A 15,789-nucleotide genomic window follows, 5' to 3' on the forward strand; every position below is an offset into this window, starting at 1 on the left:
GCTACCTGGGGCGGCAGGTAGCCTAGCGGTTAGAGTGTTGGACTTGTAACAGCAAGGTTGCAAGATCAAATCCCCGAGCTGACAAGTCGTTCTGCCCCTGAACAACGCAGTTACCCCTCTGTTCCTAGGACGTCATTGAAAATAAGAATTTGTTCTTAACTGACTTGACTAGTAAAATATCTATGATCAAAAATGAAAGACAGGGCTACGTTCCAGAACACAAAGGAACAGGGCTATGTTCAAGAACACAAGGTTGACTAAGAAAAGAAAACCAGAACCTTACAAGACTGGGGTTCAATTCCCCGATGGGGAGGAATGAGTAGGCTGTCCTCGTAAATAAGAATTTGTTCTTACCTGAATTGCCTAGTTAAATAAAGGTTACACTAAGAGCATAAGTCTAACATACCCAAACAGAGATTCTGTGAAAATAGAAATCTCATTGATTTATCAAGACCAGTCCCCATGCTTGTCTCAGAGCAGCGCAAAATGGTGCTAAAATAGTTGTAGGCTATTGCTTCAAATCCAATTGCTTCTAACTTCAATATGCGCTTTAAATAAATAACACCTACACCACTTTTAACAGCACTTTACTCAACACTAGTGAGACTCATGTCGCCTGCGGTAGGCCTAGAGTATATCGAAAAATATGACGTGTCTCTCCGCCAATAATTACATATAGAGGATTGGAGGATATTGCTGTAATTCAGTGATATTTATTCCCATAGTAATGGATCCATAACTAAATAAACATCAACATTTTGAAAGAGTATTTTATCATTATTTTATTAATGAAAGCATAAAGATGCCATTATTAGTTACATTGTTTTAGTTTGAACGTGCAGACTGGCACTAAGAACAGAACAGCGGGAACGCTTCCCTAGTCAGCGCCATTATTAGTGCAATGCCCCTTAGTGCTGCCAGTCTGGCGGGGTGGGACCCCTCCCCCTTCCTCCTCCTCTTCCCTTCCCCATGGGCTAGGTCGGCCTTCTGTGTGCGGCTCTGCGGCCCATCCCGTGCCCCCTACCCTCGTGCCTTGAATCTCGCACGCTTTCAGTGGATACAGCTGGAGAACTGCAAGGCAATCCCATTGTGTGCCACTCGCGAGCCATGACCAATATGACCAATATATATTGTCCTGCTAATAACAGGGTTAATAATATATCTGTGAGAATATCCAACAGGCTTTTATATCATTCTCAATTAATAATAATAATAATCGCTTTGTTTAAACAAATAACAATATTTTGGAGATGATTTTGTTTTCAAATAACGTAAATGTAACTTCTGCTTCCAACTCACACCCTCAAATACCTAGATCCCCTGAACACAGCTCACTCTCCAGATCCCAATCACCTGAATACTGATCACCTGTTCACACACCTGTATGTCATTATCACACACTATTTAGTTCAGTTCTTTGCACCGCATCACTGTGAGGTATTGTTTGTTTTGTGACGCATGTCTTTCAGAGCTCTGTTTTTCTCGTGATTTAATCCTCCCGTGTATGATACTTTTTGCCTGTCTCACTAACTACGCCTTTTGCCTATTCCCTGCCTGTACTTCAGCTTATCGGATTTCCTGTTATCTACCTATTGCCTGATCTCCCGGACTACGTTACTAGCCTTTTCCCTGCCTGTACTGTTGCCCTTTTGGACCCCCTGTGTATGACCTTCTGCCTGCCCCTGGACCCAGCTACCTGCTTCCTCCTGTGGTCCTTTGCAATAAACACCTGCTGCGCCCTGCGCTTGAAACCAGCTCTCTGTCTCCCCTCGTGTTCACTACAGTAAAATGAGAGAGAAAAAGGCCATTCTTGAACATGGGTTGAGACATTGTTACTAATTTGTAAATAAAGCCAGTTTGTTATTTAGAATGATTTATTTCTGTTTTTAGAGGGAGAGAAACCAAAAACCTACAATCAACAAATGGGTCTCCCAGCCGAGGCTGGTACAGGTATTGAGCCAGCATCTGTAGTAAACCAGCTTACACTGCTATGCAGTGTCTTAGACCGTTGCGCCACTTAGGCGCTGTACAATGTGACCGGTCGGGAGTGGCATACAGTACTACAGTAAGAGCAAAATAAAATAATAAAAACCTTAGTGTAACAACAGTTTTAGTAAGTAATACTGAAGTCGTGCACAATTATCAGTTTCTATTTAGGTTTATGTTGCCCATTCATTGTCAGTTAGAGACACAGTAGGACCCAAAAGCATAATCAGTGCTCTAACTCCCCCTTGCGCTGGTCTGGAGCAATGAAGTGGTGACGCAGGGTACCGTACTAAACCACAAATTACCTCTAAGTACCGCAGCATAATCGCAAAACTTTTAGTGGAGCAAAAAAGTAAATCAGTGTTCCTTCATATGAGGAACAGCGGCCATATTAGGTGTACCATTCAATTGATGATTCATCATACCTCTAAGAATTCCGTGCATTTACACATTATACAATAGGAGTTGGCTATACCAGTATAAACAGATCTGGGACCAGGATACAGAGCCGCAGAGTCCTTTTGGTCACAGTCACCCATAATGCCTCACCTTAGAGTCGCTGTGGTAGACGAAGATGTTCCTGGTGCTGTTGTCTCTCAGGTAAGTAATCTGCAGGCCGTAGGGGTTGCCTATCTTAGCCGGCTGGAACGTGGCATTGAGAGTCTCGATCTTCATCACCGCCTTGGGGTCCCGCGCCTGGGGGAGATACACAAACTGTACGGTACATAAATACAGTATACGTATAAATCGTTACATCGAATAATACATACTGTATGTTTACAGTAAACACAAAAAGATAGGTAAGGAGATTAAGTCTGTTGAGGTATTTGTTTTAGTTTCCTTGTGGACACATTTACATAGCGTGCTATACAAGTATTCATGATTAACTTGAAAGAGATGATTAACCTGAAAGCTAGTAGCATAAGTTAGCTGGAGATTACGTTTCCCAGGAACATGCTTGTATTTATGTGTGAGAGCATGTGCAGATGTGAACACGTGTTGACTCCAGCCTTACGTCCTGCTTGTTGAAATACTTGAGCGCCCCCTCTCGTTCTGACAGGATGAATTTCCGGCTGAGGAACTGGCCGTTGTCTCGCCCGCGTTTCCATAGAAACCCCTCTCTGTACCCTGGGTAGATAGAAACCCACCAGACAAACTCAGACAAACTGAAATAACTCTCTGGTGTAATCAAGAAATACCAAAGCGTATGAAGGGAGAGAGAAAGGGAGACAGAAAGAGAGGGGTGAAGAGACAGAGAGAGGGGCTTTAGGTGAAAGAGAGTATACGAGAGAGGAAGTCATAGGACAAAAGGCAGGAAGAAAAAATTACCTCACTGATGGTAAAGTACTATACATTCTTTTACATGTCAATGACACAGCACTCTAGTCCTTCCAGTCTATTTCTGGACCTCTTACAGACAGGAAGTGGTTTCATTAAGTGGCAGTACAGAGCACTGTGTATAATTCATTACAGACTACACACTCTCTTCAACTCTCTCTTACTCGCTCATATTCTCTCTTTCTCCCTCCTCCCCCTCTATTTTCTCTCTTTACTTCTCTATCTTCCTTTCTCCTCCTTCCCACGAATCTCGGTTCACTGTATCCCCATCTATCTATCTATCTATCTATCTATCTATCTATCTATCTATCTATCTATCTATCTATCTATCTATCTATCTATCTATCTATCTATCTATCTATCTATCTCATACACACTCACATATACTGTATCAATGCATGACATACTACTAATCCCCATTTTCAATCTTCCCATCCAACACCCCTCAAGTCCCATACCCCCAACGTCTCTCCTTCCTCATCTATCCCTTGTTTTCTCCTCCCTCTCATCTCTCCATCCCCTGGTGACAGAGGTTGGCATCTCTCCTTTTCCCAGTTAATCGTGATTTATTCACCTTGCATTACCTCATCGATCAATAACAACCCCCACTCCTCCCTTTTCTCTGCATACAGAATCAATACTGCCATTGAGCACTGGGAGTCTAGTTTACCACCACCCTCCTTGCTCTACAGAAGATGTACAGTACCAGTCAAAAGTTTGGACACACCTACTCATTCAAGGGTTTTTCTTTATTTTTACTATTTTCTCCATTGTAGAATAATAGTGAAGACATCAAAACGATTAAATAACACATCATGTAGTAAACAAAAAAAGTGTAAACAAATCAAAATATATTTTAGATTCTTAAAGTAGCCACCCTTTGCCTTGATGACAGCTTTGCACACTCTTGGCATTCTCTCAACCAGCTTCAGCTTCACAATACAACTGATTGGCTCAAACGCATTAAGAAGGAAAGAAATTCCACAAATGAACTTTTAACAAGGCACACCTGTTTATTGAAATGCATTCCAGGTGACTACCTCATGAAGCTGGTTGAGAGAATGCCAAGAGTGTGCAAAGCTGTCATCAAAGCAAAGGGTGGCTATTTGAAGAACCTCAAATATAAAATATTTTGATTTAACATGTGTTATTTCATAGTTTTGTTGTCTTCACATTGAATAAACAAAAAACCTTGAATGAGTAGGTGTGTCCAAACTTTTGACAGGTACTGTAGGTAACAGAACATATAAGGCCCTAAAGAGGGTAGAGAGGCGACAGATGTCTGGATGAGGGTAGGACCTATGGATCTATTAATTTTAACCCTGGGTACAGCCGATGCAAATGTATAGACGATGCAAATATTATGTGATGCAAATAGATATAAACAAATACAAATCTCCTGCCCAATGCATCCCTATGTATCACAGACATATAGCTGTGTGTGTGTGTGTGTGTGTGTGTGTGTGTGTGTGTGTGTGTGTGTGTGTGTGTGTGTGTGTGTGTGTGTGTGTGTGTGTGTGTGTGTAATTAAGATGAAAGGAAAGGAGTATGTGTGTTTTTGATTTTACTATCCTTGTTGAGACCAGAAGTCCTCACAAGGATAGTAAAACAAGGAAAATTCAGACAACTGGGAACATTTCGCCGGTCCCCACAAGGAAGAATACTATTTTAGGATTAGATTAAGGGTTAAGAGTTAGGGTTAGCTTTAGTATTAGGGGTTTTGGATTAAGGTTAGTGTTAGGTTAAGAGTTAGGAGTTAGGGTTAGAGGTTAGGGAAAATAGGATTTTGAATGGGAATCAATTGTTCGGTCCTCACAAGGATAGTAAAACAAACGCGCGTGTGTGTGTCTGTCTGTTTGTGTGCGCTGTGTGTGTGTGTGTGTGCGTGTGCGTGCATGCTTGTGCATGCACGTGTGCATGTTAGTCATGCGCAGGTCAGCTGTTTGATCACCCGCAACCACCCACAATCCATTGTATTGCTTAACCAGTAACTGTAGCAAATATGGTGTATGTTTATTGCGGTCTGTTTTTGATTTCCTTGTAGTGCCTATAACGATGGTCTATTCATGTATCCACTTTAAGTGCGCATTGGTATGGTCTCTCTACAATCGGGTGCGCTGGGTTATTGTGGGCATATAAGCCCGTTCTTTACCGTTATCAGGAGGACTGCTGTTGTAAATATTCACCTGCACTAATTTCACTGGACAGCAAATAAATCAAAATAATATGTAAATACAACCTTTGTTCTGTACCTTATTTTAATACTGGTTGTTCTCTGGTGCTGAAAACCTCCTAAGTTAGACTGCCGGATCCCGTGATACCTTAACAGAGTAGCCTAGTAATGTTCTGCTGAAACCAAAAAAACGGCATGTATTTGGTGCCCATACAGTTAGGCCCTAAAGCTTCCGAACGAATGCCAGATGAAGAAATTCTGAACGGGAAAACCTCAAAGTAGCCTATAGATGTGAAGAATTCTACATTCATGGATTTTTAATGCATTGGTCTCTCTTTACCCACCCGCCCTTCATCCACACAATATTGCACAACCCTAAACCCGACCACCCTGAGGATATAACTGCGGGTTATGAGTCAACCCCGCGGATCACTACTGTGTGCGTGCGTGCCCAAGGAGGAAGGAGAATCTCATAGTAAACAGATGAGGTCATCTTTAATCAATGAGAGTCCAGTCTGGCTCCAATAAGAGCGAGAGTGCTTTCATGCAATGAAATAAGAGCATGAGTCATTCACTGACATTGACACTTATACTGTCTGCCTCACCTTAGCAAGAACACAAACAACCACCAAGAGAAGAACACAAGGCCAGACATATTCACTCTGCCCTCATTCTACGCCTCAACGTCATCCTTTCTTCAAATTCATAGTTCACAAAAAGCATTTGTGTGGCCACTGTTGAGTGCAATGGATTAAAGGACTATCTGTTGGTTTGATTTTGCATAGCTCTGCATCCATAGCTTTGCATACGCAAAGCTTGTGTGTGTGTGTGTGTGTGTGTGTGTGTGTGTGTGTGTGTGTGTGTGTGTGTGTGTGTGTGTGTGTGTGTGTGTGTGTGTGTGTGTGTGTGTGTGTGTGTGTGTGTGTGTGTGTGTGTGTGTGTGTGCGTGTGTGCGTGTGTGTGTGTGTGTGCCAGCTCACCTGCAGAGTATGGCTCCTGTTTCTCGATGAACTCAAACTCGTTCCTCTCGTACCTGGCTCGGATCCACTGCTCCCGCAGTAGCCTGGAGCACAATGAAGCAATGGATGGGTTTCACCTTCTCTCACCTTTCTCTATAGCACAGGTTCCACGCTGCTATGTGAATGAATGATGAACTAACAAGCTGGGAGGTTGGGACACAGGCCACATTTCTATTTATCTCGCTGTGACAGATTCTCCTTTCCTTTCATCTTCATTGCCCACAGGCACGCAGACACACACACACACACACACAATCTCCTTTACACCTTTACTCCAGGACAAAGAGATTGATTAGCATGAGTAAACAGATTAATAACAGATGATCTTTTTTTGGTTGTGTGTGTAGAGGAGTGAACCTCACCATGACAACAACAGCCTCTCCCCTCTCTCTCTCTCTGATATATGTTTTTAAACTGTATGCAGGTCTATTTTAGATGTTCCTATCTTTTTTTAGGTGTCTCTTGTAATCATGTCAGTACGGTTAGATCGTATTTGGCATCTTTTCAGAACAAACATCAGATTATTCAGATTAAAGTAATCCATTCAATTGACACAGAACCAAATCTGTCTCTCGCTATTCCCTCTCTCACATGTAATATGCTTATTGGGTTGGCAGCCACAGAGAAGAGTAATGACACAGGCACAACTCGGCGCTGTCATTGTAGAAGTTACATTTCACACTTTTGCTTCTCTCTCTCTCTCTCTCGCGCTCTCTCCCTCCCTCTTTCTTTCACAGGCAAACACACTGACATACACACACGTGCACACATACACCATCCACCACACACACAGACACAGACACAGACACACACACACACACAAAGGAAGAAGAAGTACGTGTTACATTTCAATACGGGTGTGAAACAGTAAGCGTTTTGCAGTAACAACACTTGACACAGCAGTGATGTCTTTGTATACCACTAAGTGTCTACATACTAATCGACCAGACGTTGTTAGCACATCATTATAACTGTCATGTGGGTGACTTACTTGCAGTCTGTGTGTTTGGGTCTGTAGTAGAATGCTGGAACCTTCTGTTCATACTTGGCTTTGGCTGGTTCATTACCCATGGCAGCCATTAGCTGAGGACAGACGGAACAATAAAGTTTTCTCGGTTTTAATACAAATCAATGAATGCATTGACAACCAATGACGTATATAAACCCTGGATTACTGATGCTATGTACTGGCCATTGAAAGGCTTTGAAGCCACCGGTCGGCCATATTGGCAATCCCAAGTAGGAGCAGTCTTCCATACGAATGAATGGAATTCTACAGTACAAAATTACATATATTTAAGTATTTTGTTGTTGTAGTGGGGACAGTAATATTAGTAATCTCCAAAAATCATACTTTAAGGACAAAACATGTTTTTTTATTTTTTATGTTTAGCTCACATAATATAATTTAAAAGTATGTATTAACCCAAGTTGACCCAAGTTAAACAATTTAAAGGCAATGCTACCAAATACTAATTGAGTGTATGTAGACTTCTGACCCACTGGAAATGTGATGAAAGAAATAAAAGCTGAAATAAATCATTCTCTACTATTATTCTGACATTTCACATTCTTAAAATAAAGTGGTGATCCTAACTGACCTAAAACAGGGATTTCTTTTACTAGGATTAAATGTCAGGAATTGTGAAAAACTGAGTTTAAATGTATTTGGCTAAGATGTAAACTTCCGACTTCAACTGTATATATATATATATACACATACATACATACCACCCCTACCTTGTCACAACACAACTGATTGGCTCAAATGCATTAAGAAAGAAATTCCACAAATTAACTTTTAACAAGGAACACCTGTTAATACACTGCTCAAAAAAATAAAGGGAACACTTAAACAACACAATGTAACTCCAAGTCAATCACACTTCTGTGAAATCAAACTGTCCACTTAGGAAGCAACACTGATTGACAATAAATTTCACATGCTGTTGTGCAAATGGAATAGACAAAAGGTGGAAATTATAGGCAATTAGCAAGACACCCCCAATAAAGGAGTGATTCTGCAGGTGGTGACCACAGACCACTTCTCAGTTCCTATGCTTCCTGGCTGATGTTTTGGTCACTTTTGAATGCTGGCGGTGCTCTCACTCTAGTGGTAGCATGAGACGGAGTCTACAACCCACACAAGTGGCTCAGGTAGTGCAGCTCATCCAGGATGGCACATCAATGCGAGCTGTGGCAAGAAGGTTTGCTGTGTCTGTCAGCGTAGTGTCCAGAGCATGGAGGCGCTACCAGGAGACAGGCCAGTACATCAGGAGACATGGAGGAGGCCGTAGGAGGGCAACAACCCAGCAGCAGGACCGCTACCTCCGCCTTTGTGCAAGGAGTAGAACTGCCAGAGCCCTGCAAAATGACCTCCAGCAGGCCACAAATGTGCATGTGTCTGCTCAAACGGTCAGAAACAGACTCCATGAGGGTGGTATGAGGGCCCGACGTCCACAGGTGGGGGTTGTGCTTACAGCCCAACACCGTGCAGGACGTTTGGCATTTGCCAGAGAACACCAATATGGGCAAATTCGCCACTGGCGCCCTGTGCTCTTCACAGATGAAAGCAGGTTCACACTGAGCACATGAGCACATGTGACAGACGTGACAGAGTCTGGAGACGCCATGGAGAACGTTCTGCTGCCTGCAACATCCTCCAGCATGACCGGTTTGGCGGTGGGTCAGTCATGGTGTGGGGTGGCATTTCTTTTTGGGGCTGCACAGCCCTCCATGTGCTCGCCAGAGGTAGCCTGACTGCCATTAGGTACCGAGATGAGATCCTCAGAGCCCCTGTGAGACCATATGCTGACACATGCACATTTGTGGCCTGCTGGAGGTCATTTTGCAGGGCTCTGGCAGTGCTACTCCTTGCACAAAGGCGGAGGTAGCAGTCCTGCTGCTGGGTTGTTGCCCTCCTACGGCCTCCTCCACGTCTCCTGATGTACTGGCCTGTCTCCTGGTAGCGCCTCCATGCTCTGGACACTACGCTGACAGACACAGCAAACCTTCTTGCCACAGCTCGCATTGATGTGCCATCCTGGATGAGCTGCACTACCTGAGCCACTTGTGTGGATTGTAGACTCCGTCTCATGCTACCACTAGAGTGAGAGCACCGCCAGCATTCAAAAGTGACCAAAACATCAGCCAGGAAGCATAGGAACTGAGAAGTGGTCTGTGGTCACCACCTGCAGAATCACTCCTTTATTGGGGGTGTCTTGCTAATTGCCTATAATTTCCACCTTTTGTCTATTCCATTTGCACAACAGCATGTGAAATTTATTGTCAATCAGTGTTGCTTCCTAAGTGGACAGTTTGATTTCACAGAAGTGTGATTGACTTGGAGTTACATTGTGTTGTTTAAGTGTTCCCTTTATTTTTTTGAGCAGTGTACTTGGCGCGCATGGGAAATGGAGAATGGTGGTTCTATGTTATGAGAGAGCCTTAGAGAGCTCGCCTCGTCATACCCTGTTCAATAGGACTAAATATGAAATAAACAAATGAATATATGTTGAAGAAAATCCTATTTGTTCAATAAATGTTCAAGAGAAAAAAGGGAACTGTACAGCACGATTTCTATATTTTCGGGTTAGGATCAGGTGTGGGCCTCAGACGTTCCCTTTATCACATATAGTCAGGTGGTTGCGGAAGGGGTTATCAGCAATTGCGGGTGGGTGCGGGTGAATAAACAACTGACCCGCGCATCCCTATCAGACACACTACTGGAACTGACTGCGGGTCAGTTTTTTGCTTGTTCTAAAATGAGCAGACTTAAGAACTTGGATGGCAAGATCTGATCTCAAATCAGGTTGTGACATGTAATAAATGTACTTGTACCAATGTAATCCAACACAATATAATGTACATGGTCCCAGTGTCTTGCTCTCCTGCTTCCCTCTATGGCAGGGGGTTACTGACCTCGACCTCTGAGGCGTCCCATGTCTCCTGCTGGACAGACTTGACCCTGCTGATGTGGGGGATGCCTCTGTGGAGGAGGGAACAGGCCTGGCACACAAACACACCCAGAGTCACTGAAGCCCAGTCTGGCTCTGAGGAGAGGGGGGGGGGGGGGGGGCATGAGAAGGGGGAAAGAGAGGGAGGGAGAGAACAGTGGGGATGGAGAGATATGGAGGGAGAGAGGGAGAGAGGAACCAAAGGGGGGAGAGAGCGTCATAAATGCGGTGCAACAGAAGGGATATGAGCTCAAGGTCCAAACTATAAATACTAAAAGGGCTGACACCTGCAGTTCTGAAAGGTAATAGGTAAATGAAGCAAACCCAGTATAACTGGATAGAGCTGCGTAGAGAGAGAAAGAGATAGAGAGTGTGTTTGTGTGTGGACCAAAGACGGCAGAGCTGCAGAATCGGATTAGGGGAAACCATATTTAGTCTTCGCACAGGAAATGAGCTAGATACTGTATTTATTCACTGATCAAAATCCACAGAGTATTATAGCACAGTTCAACAGACCTCCAGGCCATCGCTAGACTCTATCACACACATGCAAGCATGTACGCACGGTCCCGCACACACAGCGACTACAGAGCTATGACAGGCAAACACATGACAGAACTCTGCAGAAAGCACTGTGCCATGGAAAGAATAAACTGTCAAATTGCATCTGCCACAAACATGAACAGGCCTGCACTTGGCCTTTTTTGGGACAAAACAAAGAGATATTCATGTTTATAAGCATGGGTGTCCTGAAGATATGAGAGATATCATCTCTCTACTGTGATAACCCATGCATTGCACCCCCCCCCCCCCTCCCACACACACACACACACACACACACACACTCACCATGCACGAACAGACGCACGCACACACACACACACGCTATTCTGAGAGAGAAATTGGCTGACTGAATGACCTTATGCATTGACTAGAAAGAGAGCACTCATCCAGGCATTGCACTGAGCTTATTCAAGGCTTTTGAAACTCTTGACAATGTGAATGTAGCCCAATCAGCTGATACCTATTATGTGTATACACACACAGTTGAAGTAGGAAGAATACATACACCTTAGCCAAATACATTTAAACTACGTTTTTCACAATTTCTGACATTTCATCCTAGCAAAAATTCCCTGTTTTAGGTCAGTTAGGATCACCACTTTATTTTAAGAATGTGAAATGTCAGAATAATAGTTGAGAGAATTATTTATTTCAGCTTTTATTTATTTCACCACATTCCCAGTGGGGCAGAAGTTTACATACACTAAATTAGTATTTGGTAGCATTGCCTTTCAATTATTTAACTTGGGTAAAACGTTTTGGGTAGCCTTCCACAAGCTTCGCACAATAAATTAGGTGAATTTTGACCCATTCCTCCTGACAGAGCTGGTGTAACTGAGTCAGGTTTGTAGGCCTCCTTGCTCGCACACGCTTTTTCAGTTCTGCCCACAAATTTCCTATGGGATTGAGGTCAGGCTTTATGATGGCCACTCTAATACCTTGACTTTGTTGTCCTTAAGCCATTTTGCCACAATTTGGAAGTTTGCTTGGGTCATTGTCCATTTGGAAGACTCATTTGCAACCAAGCTTTAACTTCCTCACAGATGTCTTGAGATGTTGCTTCAATATATCCACATAATTTTTCTTCCTCATGATGCCATCTATTTTGTGAAGTGCACCAGTCCCTCCTGCAGCAAAGCACCCCCACAACATGATGCTGCCACCCCCGTACTTCACGATTGGGATGGTGTTCTTCGGCTTGCAAGCCTCCCCCTTTTTCCTCCAAACATAACAATGGTCATTATGGCCAAACAGTTCTATTTTTGTTTCATCAGACCAGTGGACATTTCTCCAAAAAGTACGATTTTTGTCCCCATGTGCAGTTGCAAACCGTAGTCTGGCTTTTTTATGGCGGTTTTGGAGCAGTGGCTTCTTCCTTGCTGAGCGGCCTTTCAGGCTATGTCGATATAGGACTCGTTCTACGTTTTACTCTTCACAAGGTCCTTTGCTGTTGTTCTGGGATTGATTTGCACTTTTCGCACCAAAGTACGTTCATCTCTAGGAGACAGAACGCGTCTCCTTCCTGAGCGGTATAACGGCTGTGTGGTCCCATGGTGTTTATACTTGCGTACTATTGTTTGTACAGATGAACGTGGTACCTTCAGCTGTTTAGAAATTACTCCCAAGGATGAACCAGACTTGTGGAGTTTTACAACAAAAAAATTCTGAGGTCTTGGCTGATTTCTTTTGATTTTCCCATGATGTCAAGCAAAGAGGCACTGAGTTTGAAGGTAGGCCTTGAAATACATCCACAGGTACACCTCCAATTGACTCAAATGATGTCAGGCTCCCCTTCCCGTTCGGGTGGCGCTCGGCGGTCGTCGTCACCGGCCTATTAGCTGCCACTGATTCTTTTCTCCCCCTCCTTATGTGTTTATTGGTTACACCTGTTTTGTGTTTGTTCTAATTAGTTGGGCTTTATTAGTCAGCCGGCCCGCCTGTTTCTTTGTGCGGGATTGTTTATTGTAAGCCTGGTGTTTGTTACAGACGTTACGTGTTTGTGTATGTTCGTGAATAGAGCTGGACTGTTTTCGTTCCCCGTGTCTGGGGCAGTTTATTTTGAGCACCCAGTGTTGAGTGGGGTGGCCGAGGTTCACCGTGTTACATTAAATGAGCATTATACTGAACTCTCTGTTTTCCTGCGCCTGACTTCGCACTCCGACACCCAGTACCTTACAAATGATGTGAATTAGCCTATCAGAAGCTTCTAAAGCCATGACATCATTTTCTGGAATTTTCCAAGCTGTTTAAAGGCACAGTCAACTTAGTGTATGTAAACTTCTGGCCCACTGGAATTGTGATACAGTGAGTTATAAGTGAAATAATCTGTCTGTAAACAATTGTTGGAAAAATGTATTGTGTCATGCACAAAGTACATGTCCTAACCGACTTGCCAAAACTATAGTTTGTTAACAAGAAATGTGTGGAGTGGTTGAAAAACAAGTTTTAATGACTCCAACCTAAGTGTATGTAAACTTCCGACTTCAACTGTATGCATGCACGTTTGCATGTGCATACGTTTGTGTGTGTACATAATTTGTGTTTAATATCATTCTAGCTTACTTAGGCTCAATGTTTCTACTCAGTTTAATAGGTCCTGAGCCATTGAAACCTCCCATTAAGTGTAGAGGCAGTTTGCACAGCTGGCAAGACCACCCTCTTTGCAGATAATTCTGACACCTAGTTCTAACAAACCACATTCACACACAATGGAAAGCCCCTCCCAAACACAAAGGCATTGTAGCCTTGTGCTCCACACACACACACACACACACACACACACACACACACACACACACACACACACACACACACACACACACACACACACACACACACACACACACACACACACACACACACACACACACACACACACTGCTAGAGTGTACGACTCAAGAGAGTCAGTTGTGAGCTAAGCGGTAGGGATAGAGTCTATTCTTGCATTTCCATGTACTCTTGGGATGCAGCGAAAGCTCAGATGGAGATACAGACCCTTTTAAGTGCTGGGGCAAGTACCAAAGAGAGAAACATGTGACATTGGAAAGGGGGGAAAAAATAAAGAGAGAGATGGGGGGGGGGGGGGGGTCTGCTTTGTGTAGACTTTGTCCCCTCTCTCCACTGTATACTTCAGCTCTGGGTGTGGCCTCATGTCCGTAAACAATGACTCCATCTCTATGGAAACAATCCCCATCAGAACTGGCCTCCTTTCCATAGCCAGAGGTGGGGTCACTAGGTGTGTGAATCAGAGAGCGGAGGAAAGCAAACTGACCAGCAACAGAAAACACAAGTGCTTCTGTCACTGGGATTTTCCACTTGACATGACTGTTAGTATCGGTAAGGTGGAAAACACATCCTCGTTAACACACATTGGATTCCCCCTGTGTCTGTGTGTGTCTGCGCCTGTGTGTGTGTGCGCACACGTGTTTGTGTGCAAAGCAGCATCACAGTACAGACAGTGGGGGGAGTGTTTAATTAGTCAGAACGAGATAACAAGGCTATTAATTGATTCATTAATTGGCCGTCTAATGCCTACCCTCTCATATTCCCTAGAATGGCTGATGTTCTAACCCCTTCATCACCATAACATACATTAGTTAGATAGTAAACATACAAAAATTTGACCAACTGGGGACATTTTGTTAGTCTCCACAAGGTGAAATCCTATTTCTAGACGGTTAAGGGTTAAGGTTAGAATTAGTGTTCAAGTTAGATTTAGATTTAGGGTTAAGGTTAGGTTTCATTGTTAAGGTTAGGGCTAGGGTTAAGGTTAGGGTTAGTGGTTAGGCAAAATAGAATTTTGAATGGGACTGAATTGTGTGTCCCCACAAGGTTAGTTATACAAGACTGTGTGTGTGTGTGTGCGTTCGCATGCATGTGTGTGTTCGCGTGCATGTGTGCGCGTGCATGTGTGTCCGCACCTGGGCGTCTGTGTTTGATGGCTTATTCGTTCTTACTCTGTGCTCCACTAGACGAGGTAGGTCAGTGACCAGTAAAGCTTAACAGTTTCTCTCTGCCTCAGCATTTGGATGCTGCCCTTCATGGAGGGTACAGACAAATTCCCGTGTGGGGGGAAAAAATCGCAGTCATTCTCTGTGGGCTGTGGCCATTGAAGGGAAGCATCCTGATAAGAGAGATGAGGTTGTGTGTGGGCCTACAATATCTGGCCTTATATCAGTAGGACCACACAGGGGAGACATTCTGAACATTAGCATAATACTGTATGGCATCATCAACGTGTGGGAGCAAATGGCTATCCCTCTGACAGTGGTACAGTACATCACTGGTGTAAATTACCCAGCATAAATCAGTGAAATACACTAATTCCTCACTGAACATCTCAGTGCCAGAGGTGTCACTACAGACACCCTGGTTCGATTCCAGGCTGTATCACAACCAGTCGTGATTGGGAGTCCCATAGGGCGGAGCACAATTGGCCCAGCGTCGTCCGGGTTTGGCCGGTGTAGGCCGTCATTGTAAATAAGAATTTGTTCTTAACTGACTTGCCTAGTTAAATAAAGGTTCAATTATCTTATTTTAATTAATAAATAAATAGTAGGTTGGTGACTGGTGGTTACGGGAAAGCAAGAGAGTCGCTTGCGTGATGTGTAGCCTATGATCAGAGGCGGAGCCAGAGCGGAGTCTGCCTGCCCATAATCATCGCTTGCTCCACCTCAGCTCACCAGCTGATGTAGGCTGCGTGTGCCGGGTTTGGCGCATCCTTCTCACTGCTAAAGAACAGAACCCTCGCTGC

The 15,789-nt window shown here is 43.8% G+C and overlaps 1 protein-coding gene across 1 annotated transcript in view; it reads right to left on the minus strand.

Annotated features, from left to right (window-relative positions):
• Positions 1-15,789, minus strand: part of LOC120030067 (arf-GAP with dual PH domain-containing protein 1-like) — a 34,994-nt gene that overhangs the window by 6,554 nt on the left and 12,651 nt on the right. The window contains exons 2-6 of the mRNA XM_038975385.1: positions 10,438-10,568; positions 7,508-7,599; positions 6,478-6,560; positions 3,002-3,114; positions 2,536-2,682 (exon numbers count right to left, since the gene is read on the minus strand). Coding sequence (XP_038831313.1) covers positions 2,536-2,682; positions 3,002-3,114; positions 6,478-6,560; positions 7,508-7,596 — 432 coding nt within the window. The 5' untranslated portion in view covers positions 7,597-7,599; positions 10,438-10,568. The remainder of the gene's footprint in view (positions 1-2,535; positions 2,683-3,001; positions 3,115-6,477; positions 6,561-7,507; positions 7,600-10,437; positions 10,569-15,789) is intronic.

This window comes from Salvelinus namaycush, chromosome 35 (genome assembly GCF_016432855.1).
Source record: "Salvelinus namaycush isolate Seneca chromosome 35, SaNama_1.0, whole genome shotgun sequence".
NCBI classification, from domain to species: Eukaryota; Metazoa; Chordata; class Actinopteri; order Salmoniformes; family Salmonidae; genus Salvelinus; species Salvelinus namaycush.